The following is a 15520-nucleotide window of genomic DNA, read 5'->3' as shown; positions in this document are numbered from 1 at the left end:
GAGAAAACTGTTCAGCATCACAGCAGAACGCCAGGAGAACTCATCAGATCTGAAAATTGTGGCACCACCATTGTAATAAAACAATTAACAGCATCCTACAGGGGAAGACAAGTCCAGCAATTAACCTTCCATGCCAATTAGAATTACTACTTTCTTAGTACAAGTCATATTTCCAATACAGAGATCAGAAATTTAGCCCCAACTTGAATCACTAACCAGAACAGACATTTTAAAATGGCCTTTCCACTTAATTACAATTTTTGAATCAGAAACCATTTAATCAAATACTGTATGGAAGACAGATTATTTATCAAGTCTCAACCCTTAAGAAAAAAAAAAAATAGACACACAGTCATAGCTACATAAATAATTCCTTCAAAGTAAAAACAAGAGCCATAATACTTTTTGAAAAGTAAAAAGAGTAGAAGAATAACCCCAAAGTATAATGTTAACCACCATGCAGTGCCCACCTTAAAGTGGTATGTGCCCCTAAGAAGAATCAGGGCTCCTTAGAGAACTTCCCACAAAATACAAGGTAAGCCTAGACTATCATCATGTCACTACGTATGTTATTGCTATAGAACGACTACAAATCAAAGACATACAAATTAGCTTGATAGAGTCCTCTCTGGCAGATCTGGACAACCACCACATCAAAACACATAATGGTTAGAAGCAGACTAAACCCTATTATAAAGCAGCAAGCTCTGCACAACCTCACTGAATTAACTGAATGAATGCTTGAGTAGAAGGTTCTTTTTCATAATAAAAAGCCAACTAATAAACATAGTAGAAATAATGAATTAAGAACACCACCTTTTGGCAACTCTAATAATAATAATACGTAATCCAGCAAAGAAAAAAAGCAGTGGATAAAAATATGAGAAAGAATGGGACATTTATGATCCTAAAGTACTTTTCCAATATAATTGCTAATTAACACTGCAGGGAAGAGTAGTCTGGCAAGTTCCACCTTCATCAAGTGACCAATATTAGCCTTACAAATCATGGGACCAATAGAAGTCATGCACTAGAACCTGAGAGAAAAAGAGCCTCACTTCCATGGTAGTTCAGTCAACCTGCTATCACCAGTCTAATTGTGTGGAAATACTAGGGAGACTCTATAGTTATATGTACAGGACATTCTACAACATATAGGAAGAAACCATGCCAGACTGAAGAGTGACTAGAAAGATGAGGTCATCAAATGCCAAGTGGTGTTGCACACTAGACACCCTACAAATACTGATGATGGTGATACTCAAGTGGGCTCTATTACGCGTCAGGAAGAGTCTTCTAATGTACATGGCTTCACAGAGCTCGACACAGAAGTACTTGTCACTGTGTAAAGGAAGCACAACTAGACGAATCAAGCAGGTCAGGATAGTTCTGCTAACCACACTTGCAAGTTTTCTCAAGCAGTGAATGAAACCATTCCCAAAGAAGGGCAGAATACTAAGTCTTCCACATATAACTATAACCAGTCCTAAAAAGAATGTAAACTACAAAAATAAAATTAAGAGAAACCATCATGTACTATATGCAAGGGGTACTTTAACAAACTATTCTAATGTCATGTTTCTATAATAGTAACAACTTTCAAAAAAAACAATTACATACATGTTCATGTATAATTTAACAGCACAAGGAGTATTACAAAGCAGTCCTCCAGGAAAACAGAAGAGAAAATAACATGATGAAGTGATCTTCAACTTTTTTAGATGCAATAAGCAATGGTTTCTCTGCCCGCCCCCACAGCCTTAGCCAACTTTTCTCAAAAATACCTTGATTTAGGTGCGTGGCCTCTGTGATCTGGACACCATTGACGGAGCACTGAGACCCCCTCAGTGGGGTGAGAGTCACGACGCCCCCAGCATTCTCAAAGATGCAGTGCTCGCTCTCCAAGTCAAGGCCATGGAGAACTAGGGTGGAAACACAAAACAGAAAGGCTCTTCCTTTCTGGTATCCACTACGGTGATTCCCAAACACATAGTTATGACTTTATTTCACTTTGAATAGCATTCCTTTTCCATGTTAAGTATTGTAACACAAACATCTATGTTTGATGAGAAAACAATTTTAGGAGTTCACAGCATCAACTATCGTCAGTGGTAGCATTCCTGAATGTTACCTTAAACGATCTGGACTTTTATAAAGATGCAAGTTGTGGAATATTATATCCTATTTAGACAGAAAATAGTTGGACAAACTCATTTTAACTGAAAGCTATTGAACTGCTCTGTTTGGTGTTGAAATAAAAATTCCTTTACCAACCTCCAAAAGGCCACAGGAAAATGGAAGGGGCAAAGGACTAGGTGGGCCAAGAATGTACCAAGACCTCATATTTTGATACATTCCAAGAGAGAAACCAAACATGAAGTTGACATGACACAGACACTGGGAGGCTCATGCGATGTCTAGGAGGGGCACTGGGAAATCTTTTTAATCATAGTCCCTGCCAATTTTAAGATTTCTTAAAATATGCAATTATTAAGGTTTACCTAACTACATATGACTACCACGGGTTATTCTTGTTTAAAGAATGATCAGGCACAAGTAAGAATAGCTATCAAGCCTGCACAATTTCAGACAAAGTTCTTGGCTGGCTAGTTCCCAGTCTCTCAATGGAACTGCATCACAGAACCATTCTGATGACAGAAAACACATATTCTGACCACTCATCATCATTTATAGCTACGGCAAAGGGCAGCTCATAAATCAAGCCAGAGGTCTATTCAGAAATGGCTGAACATGGGGACTTCTGTGAATTGGTTTTCAGCCCTCTCAGTCCCATAGTAAACGTTAACACTTATAGGACTATGCTAAGATTGACTTTGAACTTGGTGGAAAAGCAGGTTCATCAACAGCAAGTTGCAAAACAGCTGAGATGACGTGAGGGTTTCCCCTGACAACCTACAGTTTGTTCCTCGTGCACATACGCACCCATCATCACCTCGACAGACTGCCAGAGGTAGGCTCTAGACATCTGCAGGCCTTCAGCAGCACAGGTTCAACCATTGTTAGCTGTGTGCCTCGTGCAGGCTGCTGGGCACCCCAGAGAGCCAAGCCTCCTCATGGATGTCAGCTTCAGCTCTCTTCCCTCATCTTTGTCACATCTATAAGCATAATCCTATCAATCATTACCCCACTGCAACAAGTATACTCTCAAAAGGCTTGATGTGGTAGATGGTCTCTATAAGGACCCCAGCCCCATTTCATTCACCAAATTAACTCATCTGTGTTATTCACTTGAATTGTATCCCAAAGTATTTCAGAAAATACATATTTTAATCAATATTTTATTTGATACAGTCTTCACTTTTATATTACTTCAATGTTAGTCAATCAACAGAAGGTTCTTCATTAAATGATTTAAAAAATTATTTGAAAAGAAACTATAAAGGTTCTCACCAATATCTTGCTCGGTTGAAGCATCTTCTCTACCGACATATGTCTGACCTTCCTAGGAAGAAAAGCCAAGTAAAACTGATTAGTAATGAACCAAGATGCCTTGCTTATCCACTTCCATTTTCTGTCCATGTAGCCTGGTGACTGATGGGATGAGCACAGCCTGGGGACAGTCACACCTGGTGATCTGGAACAGGACAGCACACCAAGGTTGAATGTGCTGATTCTAGTCCAACACACATCAGTAATCTGCTCCTGGTTGTCCTGTCCTGGATGCATCTCCCATTCCTACTAGGTTTCTCCCTCAATAATCATGGTTGTTTTTTTGTTTCTTTCCTTTCTTGCTTCTTTTTTCCACTTGTAGCTCTAAAGAGGGCAGGCCTTTGGCCTAGTAATTAACACAATGAAGATGCCCATGCCCCTATCAAGAGTATGGATCTGAGTTCTGGCCCCACTCCTGGTTCCAACCTCCTCTTGATGCAGTCCTGGGAAGCAGTGGTGCTGCCTGCACCATGGGAGAACGGGACTGAGTTCCCAGCCCCTTGCTTCAGCCACCAACCAGAACTGATGCAGGCAGATACAAGTGTTCACTTTCTGTCTCTCAAAACTAAATAAATAAATGACTATTTTTTTTCCTAAAAAGAAACATAGAAAACCCGTGAAGCCAAGTACCAAACCATTCTCATTTAAGTTGCAGATGAGAAAGGGGACACTATCAAAGCCACAGAGGCAATTGTTGACCAGAAGTCTTCTGTCTCCTCAGAATTGAGCCAAGTAATGTAGGTGAGAGGCACAATTTCATAATTACCAGCAGCAAAACTGCACTATTTCTAAGTGCTTATAACTTTCTCTCTCAAACCTCTGCATTTTTGTTCCATACCTCTTGGTGATTCTTAAAAAAAAAAAAAAAAAGCAAACAAATAGCTTGTCATTTAGCTTGAGAACTCCATAACCATGGGAACTTCAAATGCTACAAGATCTCAATGAACCATTGACAATCCCCAAAGGGCATAAGGATTTGTTGTATATTATTTAATAGTTGTGTTCATGGTCATAAAGTATTATAACAAAGTTTTCAAGTGTCTACAGGGAAAACTGGCAACAAAATTAAAATGGTCCACTTAGACAATTTCTACCTTCAAGTGATATAGGATGATTCCAGTGCTCAGAAGGTCATCATCAATGCCAATCAAATGTGGGAGTTCAGAATCCAAAACAACTCCAATCCCTTCTTTTCTAAGGGCTAGGGTTTGTTCCTGAAATTAGAACAAAAGGAAAAGGTTATTTCAGGTAAAGAGAGAATTTTACATTAGGTATTCCTCAGTTGCTTAAAATAAGCAACATTTAATTTTTCATCAAAAATTGTAAGAAAAGTGGACTTTAAACTTTGAATTTCCTACTTGAATTTGACAGGCTATAGTCAGATCAAGCTTGAAACATACAAGAAGCTCAATATAAATAATTCAACTTCTTACTTGATTCAAACCTAATCTCAAACTCTACCTTCATTAGAAAAGTTCTTGGACCACACAACTATATTGTAATATTTCTTCTTCATCAGAATTGTTAATTCATTTAATATCTATAAGTTTCCTCAGTTGTTGGCTCTTCTTTCTAGCTAACTTGTGCATATTCCTGACTGCAACCACAGAAGTCATGAGTGATGGCCTGTACTATTGCAGCAAGGGATGTAAAAGATGGGCTGGGGAGAAAGGGTGCAGGTGGTTAACATAACAGCTCTGCAGCATATGCTTCAGGAACAGTTAACACTGTGCATGCAGAGAGAAAGAGAGGAACAGAGTAAAGCCACGGTTTTTGTTTTGACTTTGGTGGGTAGATACACACAGATGAGTGAATATATATACACACATACTTACATATAACTGGCTATATAGATTCACACACAGATGAGTTTTAAGACCTATACATACATATGTATACATGCACACGAATGATGCACAATTACATGTGTATAAGTATGAGATTCAAGAGAAAGGTCAGTTCTGTAGATTTAAATTTGAGAATCATAAGTACAGGGGTGGCAAGAAAAGTCAAGAGAATAATTTTTTTTTTATTTTAAAAAGAAGGGAAGCATGGGAGAACAACTGCGGGGAACATTTTGGAGGAGTTTCCTCTAAATGAGCAGAGAAGTTAGTGGTAGCTGAAGGGTGGTATAGGTCCAAGGGTGGTGGTTGGGCATGGGAGACATATGCAGGTGGAAATAGTTGATGAAGGTTGATGAAGCAATACAGCAGCATCATTGAACAAGGTTCAGGTTCCTTTAGTGCAATGGTAGCTCATGCAAAGGAAAGGGTTGCTGTTGATAACATGAGCAATTTAGTTGGAAAGAAAAGCCAACCTTCCTTATACTGATCTGCTTTTCTCTGGAGATCGGTACTATTTGATGGCCTGTGTACCCCCAAGTCTATTGCCTGCCCTCTGACTAGCATGTAACTCAGTGTCTACCTCATTTCTAACACGAAGTAGATCCTCAGTTAACAGCGAGCAGATGTACACAAGAAGCTGGGGCAGAGGCAATCCCCCCACAAAAAACTGGCAGGACCAGGTGTCAGCATGAACCCATCTGGCCCAAGATGAAAGTCCTCTCAAAACAAAGTTTGGGGGAAGTCTGAGATGGAAAGCACGCAAATTCTAGAAGAGTGAAGGTAGAAATGTGTCTTGAGGTGGAGCTGTGTGGAGCGCAGAGTCACATCCAAGTGCAGGACCGGCATTCTGTGATTGCAGGGATATTGGGAACTGTAGGGGTGCAAGTTTCAAGCTAATAACTGGGGCTCCTGGTCAGATCGAGAGCCCCTCACCCGTCTTTGCAATGACCAAGACACTGCTCTGTACCTCTGACACCCAGAGCCACCCAAAGTGCCAATGCTATACTTTACATTCCTGCAATGAGCAAAAGTATTTTCCAACAATCCCAGGAAATACATCATTCCATAGATGGAGGATTCAGAACTTCTGACGCTTGTGTTAACACCATCAATGCAAAACTCAAATCTTGCAGACAAAAGAACTCTTCAGATGTTCTGGCGTTGGATGATGGAGACAGAAATCCCCTGGGCCCCTGTCTCTGTAGATATGAAGATTTCAAATGCACATGGTAGATTAGGGGTCACACAGGATGATGGAATGAGGGGAGAGAAAAGAAGGCTTAAAAAAAACACACACACATAAAAATTACCACTTGAAAGAAAGCAATTTAATTTAACAACCATTAAATGGATACGCAGAGAAAATGACCGGTGCATAACTTAGATTCAAGAAAAGGAAATGAAGCGTATCATTGTTCTTCAATGGCTCCTCTTATCAGCCCAGCTCTCATTCCACGCCTTGGAAGCTGGGGCTTTGAGGCTGGGGGCATCAGTAACCTTGATTTACTGTAACAAGGGCCTGGCAAATCTCAGCGGCAGTGAACATTCTCCCAAAACAAGCCCTCCTCCTCCACTCAGAGAAAGGTGAAATTCATGCTTCTGCTCTGCCCATGGAATTAGTGAAGAAGTGGGAATTATTGTGTTCCCCATTTTTGTAAAAAAAAGATATATATTGCAGTGGAGAATGGAATCACACAACTCCCTTTCATACAACAATGCCCTCCCTTCGAGTTCTGGCTGCTGTAGGCTGCGTCAGTACTGCATGCCAGGTAAGCAGCCCCGTGACCACGAATGGGTCCTGGCTCAGGCCTATATGAACATGTGAAAAGTGACTGTTCGCCAAGGCCCAAAGGACAATGAACCTCTCACGAGCAAAAAAGCAATATTTTAAACTTCAATGGCTTCTACTTAAGGCCACCGAAATTACTTTGGACTACAGTCAAGGTCAATTTAATACTCTCCTTCTTCTTACTCCTTTTTTAATCATTGCAAAAACACTGCTTTTTTTCCTTCCTTGAAGTATATCTCAGACTTTGAACAACATGGGAAACCCTTAACTTCAAAAACATTAGGTCAAAAGCATTACTTGTTGTCATCCATCCCTAAAACAAATACATTCATTCACATGCACAACACACACACACACACACACACACACTCTTCCATATATACAATGAGTAAAATCTGAATTAAGAGGTTCTCCAGGATTTGGGGGAGGGGAGGGAAGACAAATGTATGATGAATGCTGCCCTAAAGCTCTCTGACATTCAAGCTGCATTCAACTGTATGATATTATAAAAGTGTCACATCATAAAACTGAAAATGAGGGTTTAAATCACTGCTCAAGTGAAAAAGTAATTTCAGACAAAAAATATCTATCATGTATAAAATATTTATTGAGTGGCATCTACTGTTATACATAATTTATGAAACACCTCTTGGATAAGATGGAATACTTAACATAGCAGAGTTGGCCCCCTTCCCCCAACTACAGGCACATGGATTCCTAAAGTAAGGAAGAGGTAAAATATGTACTTGTTTTGCATTGAATAAGGTGCTTGACAACTAAGTTTATTTAAACAAAAAGGAAGGTGTAGATTGATGGCAAGATAAAAAGGTAGTACCAAGTTTTGTTTTGGATTTTTTTGGCTAGTGAGGCAGAGAAACACGCGTGCGCGCGCGCGCACACACATACACACGGAGGGAGGCAGAGGAGGAGGAAAAGGCAGGAGGACAGAAAGAGCCTATTCTACTATTCACATGGGCTAGGGCTAGGCCGAAGACTGAAACCAGGAGCCAGAAACACAATCCAGGTCTCCCGCACAGATGGCAGGAACCTAATCACTTGAGCCACTGGCGTCCAGGGCCTGCACTATGGGAAGTTGCCCAGTGGACCAAGCTCAGGAAACAGGCATCATAACCAGCATCATTAATTACCAGGCCTGCACTGTTAGCTTATTTTAAACATTACATTCATTACTTTTACAAAGAATATTCTTCAACTTCTAGACACCTCCCTAAGCTGAACATCATTGAATTTAAAATATGTGTTCAGCATTGGCACTGTCAGACAAATCAATACACCGCGCCCATTCCAGAGTCCAGAGGAGAGGACCTAGTGAGGCCAGGGCTCATTCGGAAGTCCTACACAGCCATCACTGATTATTAAACTGGGGGGATGTCTGAGCTCTCTTGGCCACAGCTGCAGCCTCAGGAGCCAGCACCATGCCTTAAGAAACTCCACAGCTTTCCTCAATAAATTCATAAGGCAATGCAAAAACTTAACAACAGCAACAGTTTCCCCCTTCCGGGAGGCCTAACTGGGAGCTGGTTATTTCCTGGAGGGGAAGGAGGTAGAGGAGGCAAAAAAAAAAAAAAAGGAAAACTTTGGCAATGTGTCTGCCACATTAAAGCAAGAGCCTTCCGAGAGAAATTCGATTCCTTACGCTGAGTATTTTAAGTGAATGTAGCTTCACTGCTCATCATCACTCGCTCAGTAAGTGCTGATCAGTTGGTACAACTGGGACGTTTTTAAGTGCAATTTTCTTTTTTCTTATTACTCAAAAAACAACTCTCAGGGTCTCTGTATAAATTTATGCCGTGGAGAATTATATATATGTTATCTATATATAGACACATATACATGTACATATACACATATATAGATACATCTAATGTATGTTAGCTATCTATACACACATATAATATATGATTAATTGTATATTATATAGTTATATGTCCAATACAATACATTAATAATATATCCTCATTGAGATTATATTATACTTTCTATATTATGTATGCAATTTTTTTGATAAATTATATGTGTGTATATATATATTAACTATTGAAATTTTGTAGTTGACTCACATTATAAAACACATGTAATTTTTGTAATCTCAAGCATAAGTATCTGGCAGAAGTGTGTGTGGTGGGGAGCCACCCTGGGGGAATAGATAACAGGACCAGTGGGACTGTGACCATAAGGAGAAATACAGGAATTGGGGCATTCACAAGACTTCCTTATTTAAAAAAAAAAAAAGTGAAGTTATCTTCTAACGAAGCTTTTTTTGTTTAAGCTTTAAAATGTGTAGGTAATTTCATTTAAATTTAACCATCAGAGGGCCAAACACAGTAGCTCAATTGGCTAATCCTCCCCTTAGAAGTGCCAGGATCCAATATGGGTGCCCTTTTGTGTCCTGGCTGCCACACTTGCCATCCAGCTCCTTGCTTATGGCCTGGGGAGGCAGCAGAGGATGGTCCAAAGCCTTGGGACCTTGCAACCACATGGGGGACCTGGAAGGAGCTCCTGGCTCCTGGCTTTGGATCAGCTCAGCTCCAGCTGTTGGGGTTGTGGCCATTTGGGGAGTAAACCAGTGGATGGAAGATCTTTCTCTCTCCCTCCTCCCTTAAATCAGCCTTTCCAATAACAAATTAATATGTTTTAAAAATTAGCAGTAAGAAACGAAACCAAAACGTTTGTTGAATATCAACAAAATGTTTCTTCGTTGTAATGATTAACACATTCTGCTAACAAAAGCCACTAGGTATGAAACACATCCACTGTGTTTACATATTCTCCTCCTACATTGTTTTGGTTTGAAGTAGGAGTACCTGAGTTTGTTCTCCTTTGAGGATATTTGCCCTGACACCTGAATGACACTACAGCCATGTCACTCTGGGGCTGCGGTGGCAGCATCACGCTGCTTGCCAGGTACGGCTCCATTGTTCTCAGCAGCTGAAGGCTGCTCCAGGGCAAGCCCGCCTGACTCTCAGCCCACAGCAGAGAATGTGTTTTTGCTGCCTGAATGTTTAAAAAATGCTTTTCTTTCTCCTTGAAATGTTATAGCTTAAATAAGATAGATCTTGTAATTGAACATTTTGTACTCTACGTTTTCTTTAATATGTCACTTTAATATGTGAACTCCATTCATTTTTCAATTCATGAATGTTTTCTTGTTTTATTTCCTCCTTTCTGTTTCATTTGTTGACTGTCTACCTTAGGGACATCAATTATCTTTATATTACATTGTCTTCTGTATCTCTTAGCTTCTGACAGCTTCAGCGCTTTTTTTCAAACATTATTTTTTAAGACTTCGTTATTTACTTCAAAAGCATGGAGACAGAAAGAGATCTTCCACCCACTGGTTCACTTTCCAAATGAACAACAACCAGCGCTAGTGCAGGACCCAGCTGACAGCCCAGCACTCCATCCGGGCCTCTCAGACGAGTGGCCGGAGGGACTCAGTCTCTTGGGCTGTCTTTCCCAGGCACACTAGCACAAAGCTGCATTGGAAGTAGAACACAAGAGACATAACCTGGAGCTCCCGTGTGGCATGCCAGTGCCCCCGGCACCACAACGCCAGCACACAGTGCGTGCCTTAGCATTGTTTCATTTTGTGTTAGCCAAAGTTAGCAAGCCCTTGTCTTCCAGCATTTTGATTTTCACTGGTGTTCACTTTTTTTCTTTCATATTTCTAATCTTAATTGGTCCTGAAGTAATGCTTTTTTGAACCTCAAAGTCTTTCTTGAGGTTCACAGTCTCCCTTGTTCATCTCCAACTGCTTGTTATTATTATCTTGCCTTGTTTACTGAATTCATGTTTCTCATTAACTTGTGCCACTTAATGAAACAATTATAAGAAATTCCTTTCCTGACTTCAATTAGGTTTTCATGACTGGGAATTGTGTTTCACTTGCTATATTCCTTTCCTTTCTTTGGCCACTTGTCCATCCATACATCCTTGTACCCATTCATACATAATTAAGCATTATGTTCATATCACCCCGGTTCTTTCATTGTACATAGGCTTATGTGTATGTCCAGAAACCCCTATGATCTCACACAGAACTCTCATCCTACTGTAGCTGTGATATTTCTGGCCAGAAGACTGGGTCATCTGCATTTTGTTCCACTTTTCTCCAGCCAGATGGGAAGACAAGGGGCCAGGAGATCCCAACTGAGCCACTGTACCAGCTCACTAATTTCACTTGAGAAGCAACCCCCTTCCCATGAGGATGAAAGAGAGGACACCTCCCAACCTCCTTGCCTTCCCCAGGCCTTCATCTGCCAGAATCAGCCAGTCCTGCCCTCCTCTCCATCCAGTACCCATCACTGGGCACTGCTATTTGTCCTCAGTAAGAATACACACACACACACACCACAACACACCACAACACACCACACCACACACAGAAATCAGTATGCCTGTTAAGCCTCACAGATCCCCAGGAGGGTACTCAGAACCCTAGGGAACAGGTGCAGGGACACCTTCTTTCTAACGTCCCTTTTCCTGCGGAGGCCATGTCACAATTATTTCTCCGCAGCACTGTCGCTGTAGGCTTGTGTATCTCTTTTGCTTTTTACTATTTCTTTTTCATTTCCTTGAAAGCTGCAATATCTCCAAGTGAAGCTAACAGCAAGAGTTTTCAACCAGCTACAAAAAGGAAGGCAGAAAACGGGGGTTCTTCAGTTTTGGGGGATGTGTTGAGCTGAAAAGACAGTCCCATGACAGGACAATTCGCTGGGCATTCTATTCAGCTGATCAACCTGGGGTAAATGGTCTGGACAGCCTGGCAGGGATGGCGGTGGGGGTGAGGGGTTGGTGTCAGAGCCTGGGAGATGGGAATTTCCTGATGTGTCAGAGGTGGGGTCTGGCAACAATCTGCAGGATGAACAGGAACAGAGGGGAAAGGAGGAAGGAAGGGATGGCTTGAGAGAAACAGTGCAGAGGTATATGAACTCGGTGTGCCAAACTGCTTAGAATGATCCAAGACATTCCCAACTGGTCCATTCCTTTTAAGTAGAAACACGGAGACTGGAGAGTTTCACAATCTGATAAATGTGCAGAAGACTTTCATTGCTAGGGAAAAAACATCTTGTGATAATTTCCAGGCAGATGAGTAAGTCCATATTATTTACTCATTAAAAGTCACTCACCAATTCACTAGCAAATATTGCCTAGTATCTTAATTTTTAAATAAAATATGTATATTAAATAGTCTTTGTGACTACGACACCATTAGCTCTCACATCCTGAAAGCAAAGGAATAGCAAGCTAGCATTTACTCAGAATTTCCCACGAATTCCTTTCCACACAGAAAAATCTTGTGACCTAAATGAGAAGGAAATGGTCATTGAGATGCTCAGGAAGTCACTGAGACACTGGGGACAGCCTTTGGTGCTATGCCTTATTCTGCCCCACCAGCGCTTTGCGCTATGAGTGCACTGGGATAAAAAGCAACAAGAATGTCCTTCATGGCTCTCCAGGAAACCAAGTTTCATTTCTGCTGTGTTTCCAGGGAGAGGGATGATGTGAACAAAGACAGTAGTAATTTTCTCTGCTGGTAATACATTCTCTTTCCCTGCAAACTCACTGGTAATATGTGATCCTTAATGTGATGGCTCTATTAATTGTACTCTTTGAATCATAACCTGATTTCAAAACAAAACAAAAGCACAAAAAGGGAAGAGCGGGAACAGCCTGGGCCAGTGAAGGACTAGACATCTCCTGAGCATCAGCATCCATCAGAACGAGGTTTCAGGAAGGAGAAAGTTAACGTGGGAAGTTACAGAAAGAGCGAGAATCAAATGGGTCAATGTGGAAACTCGCCCTAATCCTTCCTTTTTTGCTTCAAATCACACAGGCATAACCTGAGGAAGCCTCCCTGCTCTACCTTAGTGATATTGTCTTGGTCACCCACAACTTTGTCTCCATTGTTACTGTCTTAGGTCTCCTGCTTGGCTTAGAAATTGTCCTCAATGAGTCTTTCTGTTTCTTCATTTACCACCCTATAATCCATTCTCTATATACCACTCAAAGTCATTATCTCAAAATGTCAACAAACCATGCACTTTACCATGGTTTCCCACCCTCTTAGCAAAAGATGGTCCCCATTCTATCCTTGCCCCTTTACCCTCCACTTGACTCCCAGCACTCAAGCCACAGGGGCTTCTTTCACTGCCCTGCAAGGTCTGTCCTGTGCTGTCCCATCTTCACAGTAAATAATTCCCCTTCCTATCAAGCTGCTCTTTTAGCATGCATTGCCTTTTCTCCTTGAGATCAGGAGAGCAATGAGTGATGGACAAGGTCCTCCCTCGGGTGCAGTTTACTGCTACAGTAACCCCACCTGTATGCCCAGGCATCCTGTATCACTCTATCTGGCTACTTCCTTCAGAGCATCAAGGCTATGCATACACACATTTACTGTCTCATACACTCGTTTGCTGTCTGTATGCCCCTCAAGAAAGCAAACAGTGGAGTCAGGCCTAGGTGCCAAAGCTACAGAAGGGGAGATCAATGACTCTCAAAACAATAGGTAATGAGGCCAGAATAAGACAGGTCAGTAAGTGTCAACTTGAAAGTTGAGAACTGCCAAAAAAAAACAAAACAAAACAAACAAACTATACCTCGCATCACAAAGTTGGTATCTGATTGGCAAACCTATTTTATCACAGAATCTATTGCAAGAATAGCAAAGCCCACGCTTTCTCTGGACTTTGAGAAAATCCACAACACAGTACCTCCAGTCAAAGGAAACACATTGAAAACAGATGGTGAACGGCCCCAGGACTCATGAGGGGCAGCACTCGGAAGACAAGGGTCTGGCTACCATGACTCCACAGTACTGTCAACCCTGAAATTCCTGACTTCCCTGGCAGGCAGTCCCAGTGGTAAGTATAATTAATAGTGTCCTTTTAATGAACAGAAACTCTTAGGGCAGCTCAGTTTCCACTACACTTTCCACTGCAGTAACATCATTCTTTATTTAAGCATCAATCAGCTAGCTGTTGGCAGACAGATCAGAGGAGATGCTGTGTAGATCTTCCTGAAACAGTCTTCTTTGCTGGCTGAGTGAATCATGCAGCTGTTGGTATTTAAATTATGCAAAATACATAATACCAATTAAAGAAATTATGTGTGAAAATATGCAAGAGCAAATTTCCTCATATTAATATTTAACTAGACTTTCTCAGTAGCAAGATCTTATGATCACAGGTATTTTAATATATTTGACCTAAATGTAAGCTCAAAATAGTCAAGCAGATTAACCAAGGGCAGTGTTCATACAGTACAAAATTTTAACACAAATGAAAAGATTACTTAGAGTGGAATCCTGTATCCCATGAAACACCAATCTGACATTGGCCTTATTCTCTAGTCAAACAGAACATGCCTGTTCTTGTTGCTCACCCATGAATACTTAATACTCATCTCTACCTCTCACCTGAGACAGCGCACTCATCCCTACGCTTACCTACCTACCCACCCACCTACCCAGCCATTAGTCAGAAGCTATGTAAGTCCCTCACAGCCCCTTCTTCTGCACCAACCACAGTTATCCGGCCTATCACTGGGACCTTGGTCACGAACCTACGACTCCTCACCCACACCTCACTGACTTCGCCTGCCGGCCCAGTTGATTACCCCACACCTTTCACAAAGCACCAACCCAAGCAGGCTCTTTACAGGAGCATCTCCAGGACAGGGTCTGCATGTCTTTCTAAGCTTCCAGGCATTATGCAACCAGGAGTGGGTCATAGTGTTCTGTATTCATCAGACAGCTGATATTTTTATTCTGAGTATACTTTGAGGAGGCTCAAAAGAACAAGCACTACGATGTAAAACCCTCATTCCCCAGTGAGCAGCTTCTGGGATTCACTCAACCAACACCTAATGAATATCTGCTACTTGTTGAGTGTTGTCTGTACTAAACACAGAGTGAGTGAAACAGCCATCTCCATATGCAAATATTATCTGTATCTCTATATCTGTGTCTATATCTATGTTGTATGTAAAGATACATCCATTATACATAAACATATCAGATATAACCAGGTATCTATTGACCTATAAATAGAGTTATCTACATCTATTTATCAACATTATAGATAGCAGCTATTATCATTAACATATACATTTTGCTAACCTCTAAATGCATAATTAATTACCAAAAGAAAGCAAGGGGTCAAAACCCTAACATCTACAGCAGCATTTTGATTTATCACCTTCCCTCCAAATCTAAAGGTCCTGGTACATGATAGGTTTGTGCAAATAATATTTAACCCAATAAAATTTTCACCCACATGAAATTTGTACAGATCTTTCAAGCTGTAGCAAAAGACAGCTCCACTAAGCCAAGCTAGACATACACGGGCTGCCAATGTCACATCACAGATTTTGTGTCCTTTCTTTCGGGTTCTATTTACTAACTCAATATAGCAAA

The 15520-nt window shown here is 41.1% G+C and overlaps 1 protein-coding gene across 4 annotated transcripts in view; it reads right to left on the bottom strand.

The window, feature by feature from the left end:
* The window catches only part of KIF16B (kinesin family member 16B), a 245044-nt gene that overhangs the window by 128287 nt on the left and 101237 nt on the right, over window positions 1-15520 (bottom strand). For all 4 annotated transcript variants that reach the window (XM_058679735.1, XM_058679736.1, XM_058679737.1 and 1 more), the window contains exons 13-15: window positions 4545-4664; window positions 3412-3463; window positions 1785-1922 (exon numbers count right to left, since the gene is read on the bottom strand). In XM_058679735.1, coding sequence (XP_058535718.1) covers window positions 1785-1922; window positions 3412-3463; window positions 4545-4664 — 310 coding nt within the window. The remainder of the gene's footprint in view (window positions 1-1784; window positions 1923-3411; window positions 3464-4544; window positions 4665-15520) is intronic.

Source organism: Ochotona princeps, chromosome 22 (genome assembly GCF_030435755.1).
Source record: "Ochotona princeps isolate mOchPri1 chromosome 22, mOchPri1.hap1, whole genome shotgun sequence".
Taxonomy (NCBI): Eukaryota; Metazoa; Chordata; class Mammalia; order Lagomorpha; family Ochotonidae; genus Ochotona; species Ochotona princeps.
Note: the sequence above shows the minus strand (reverse complement) of the source record. Positions and strands in the feature narration are given on the sequence as shown.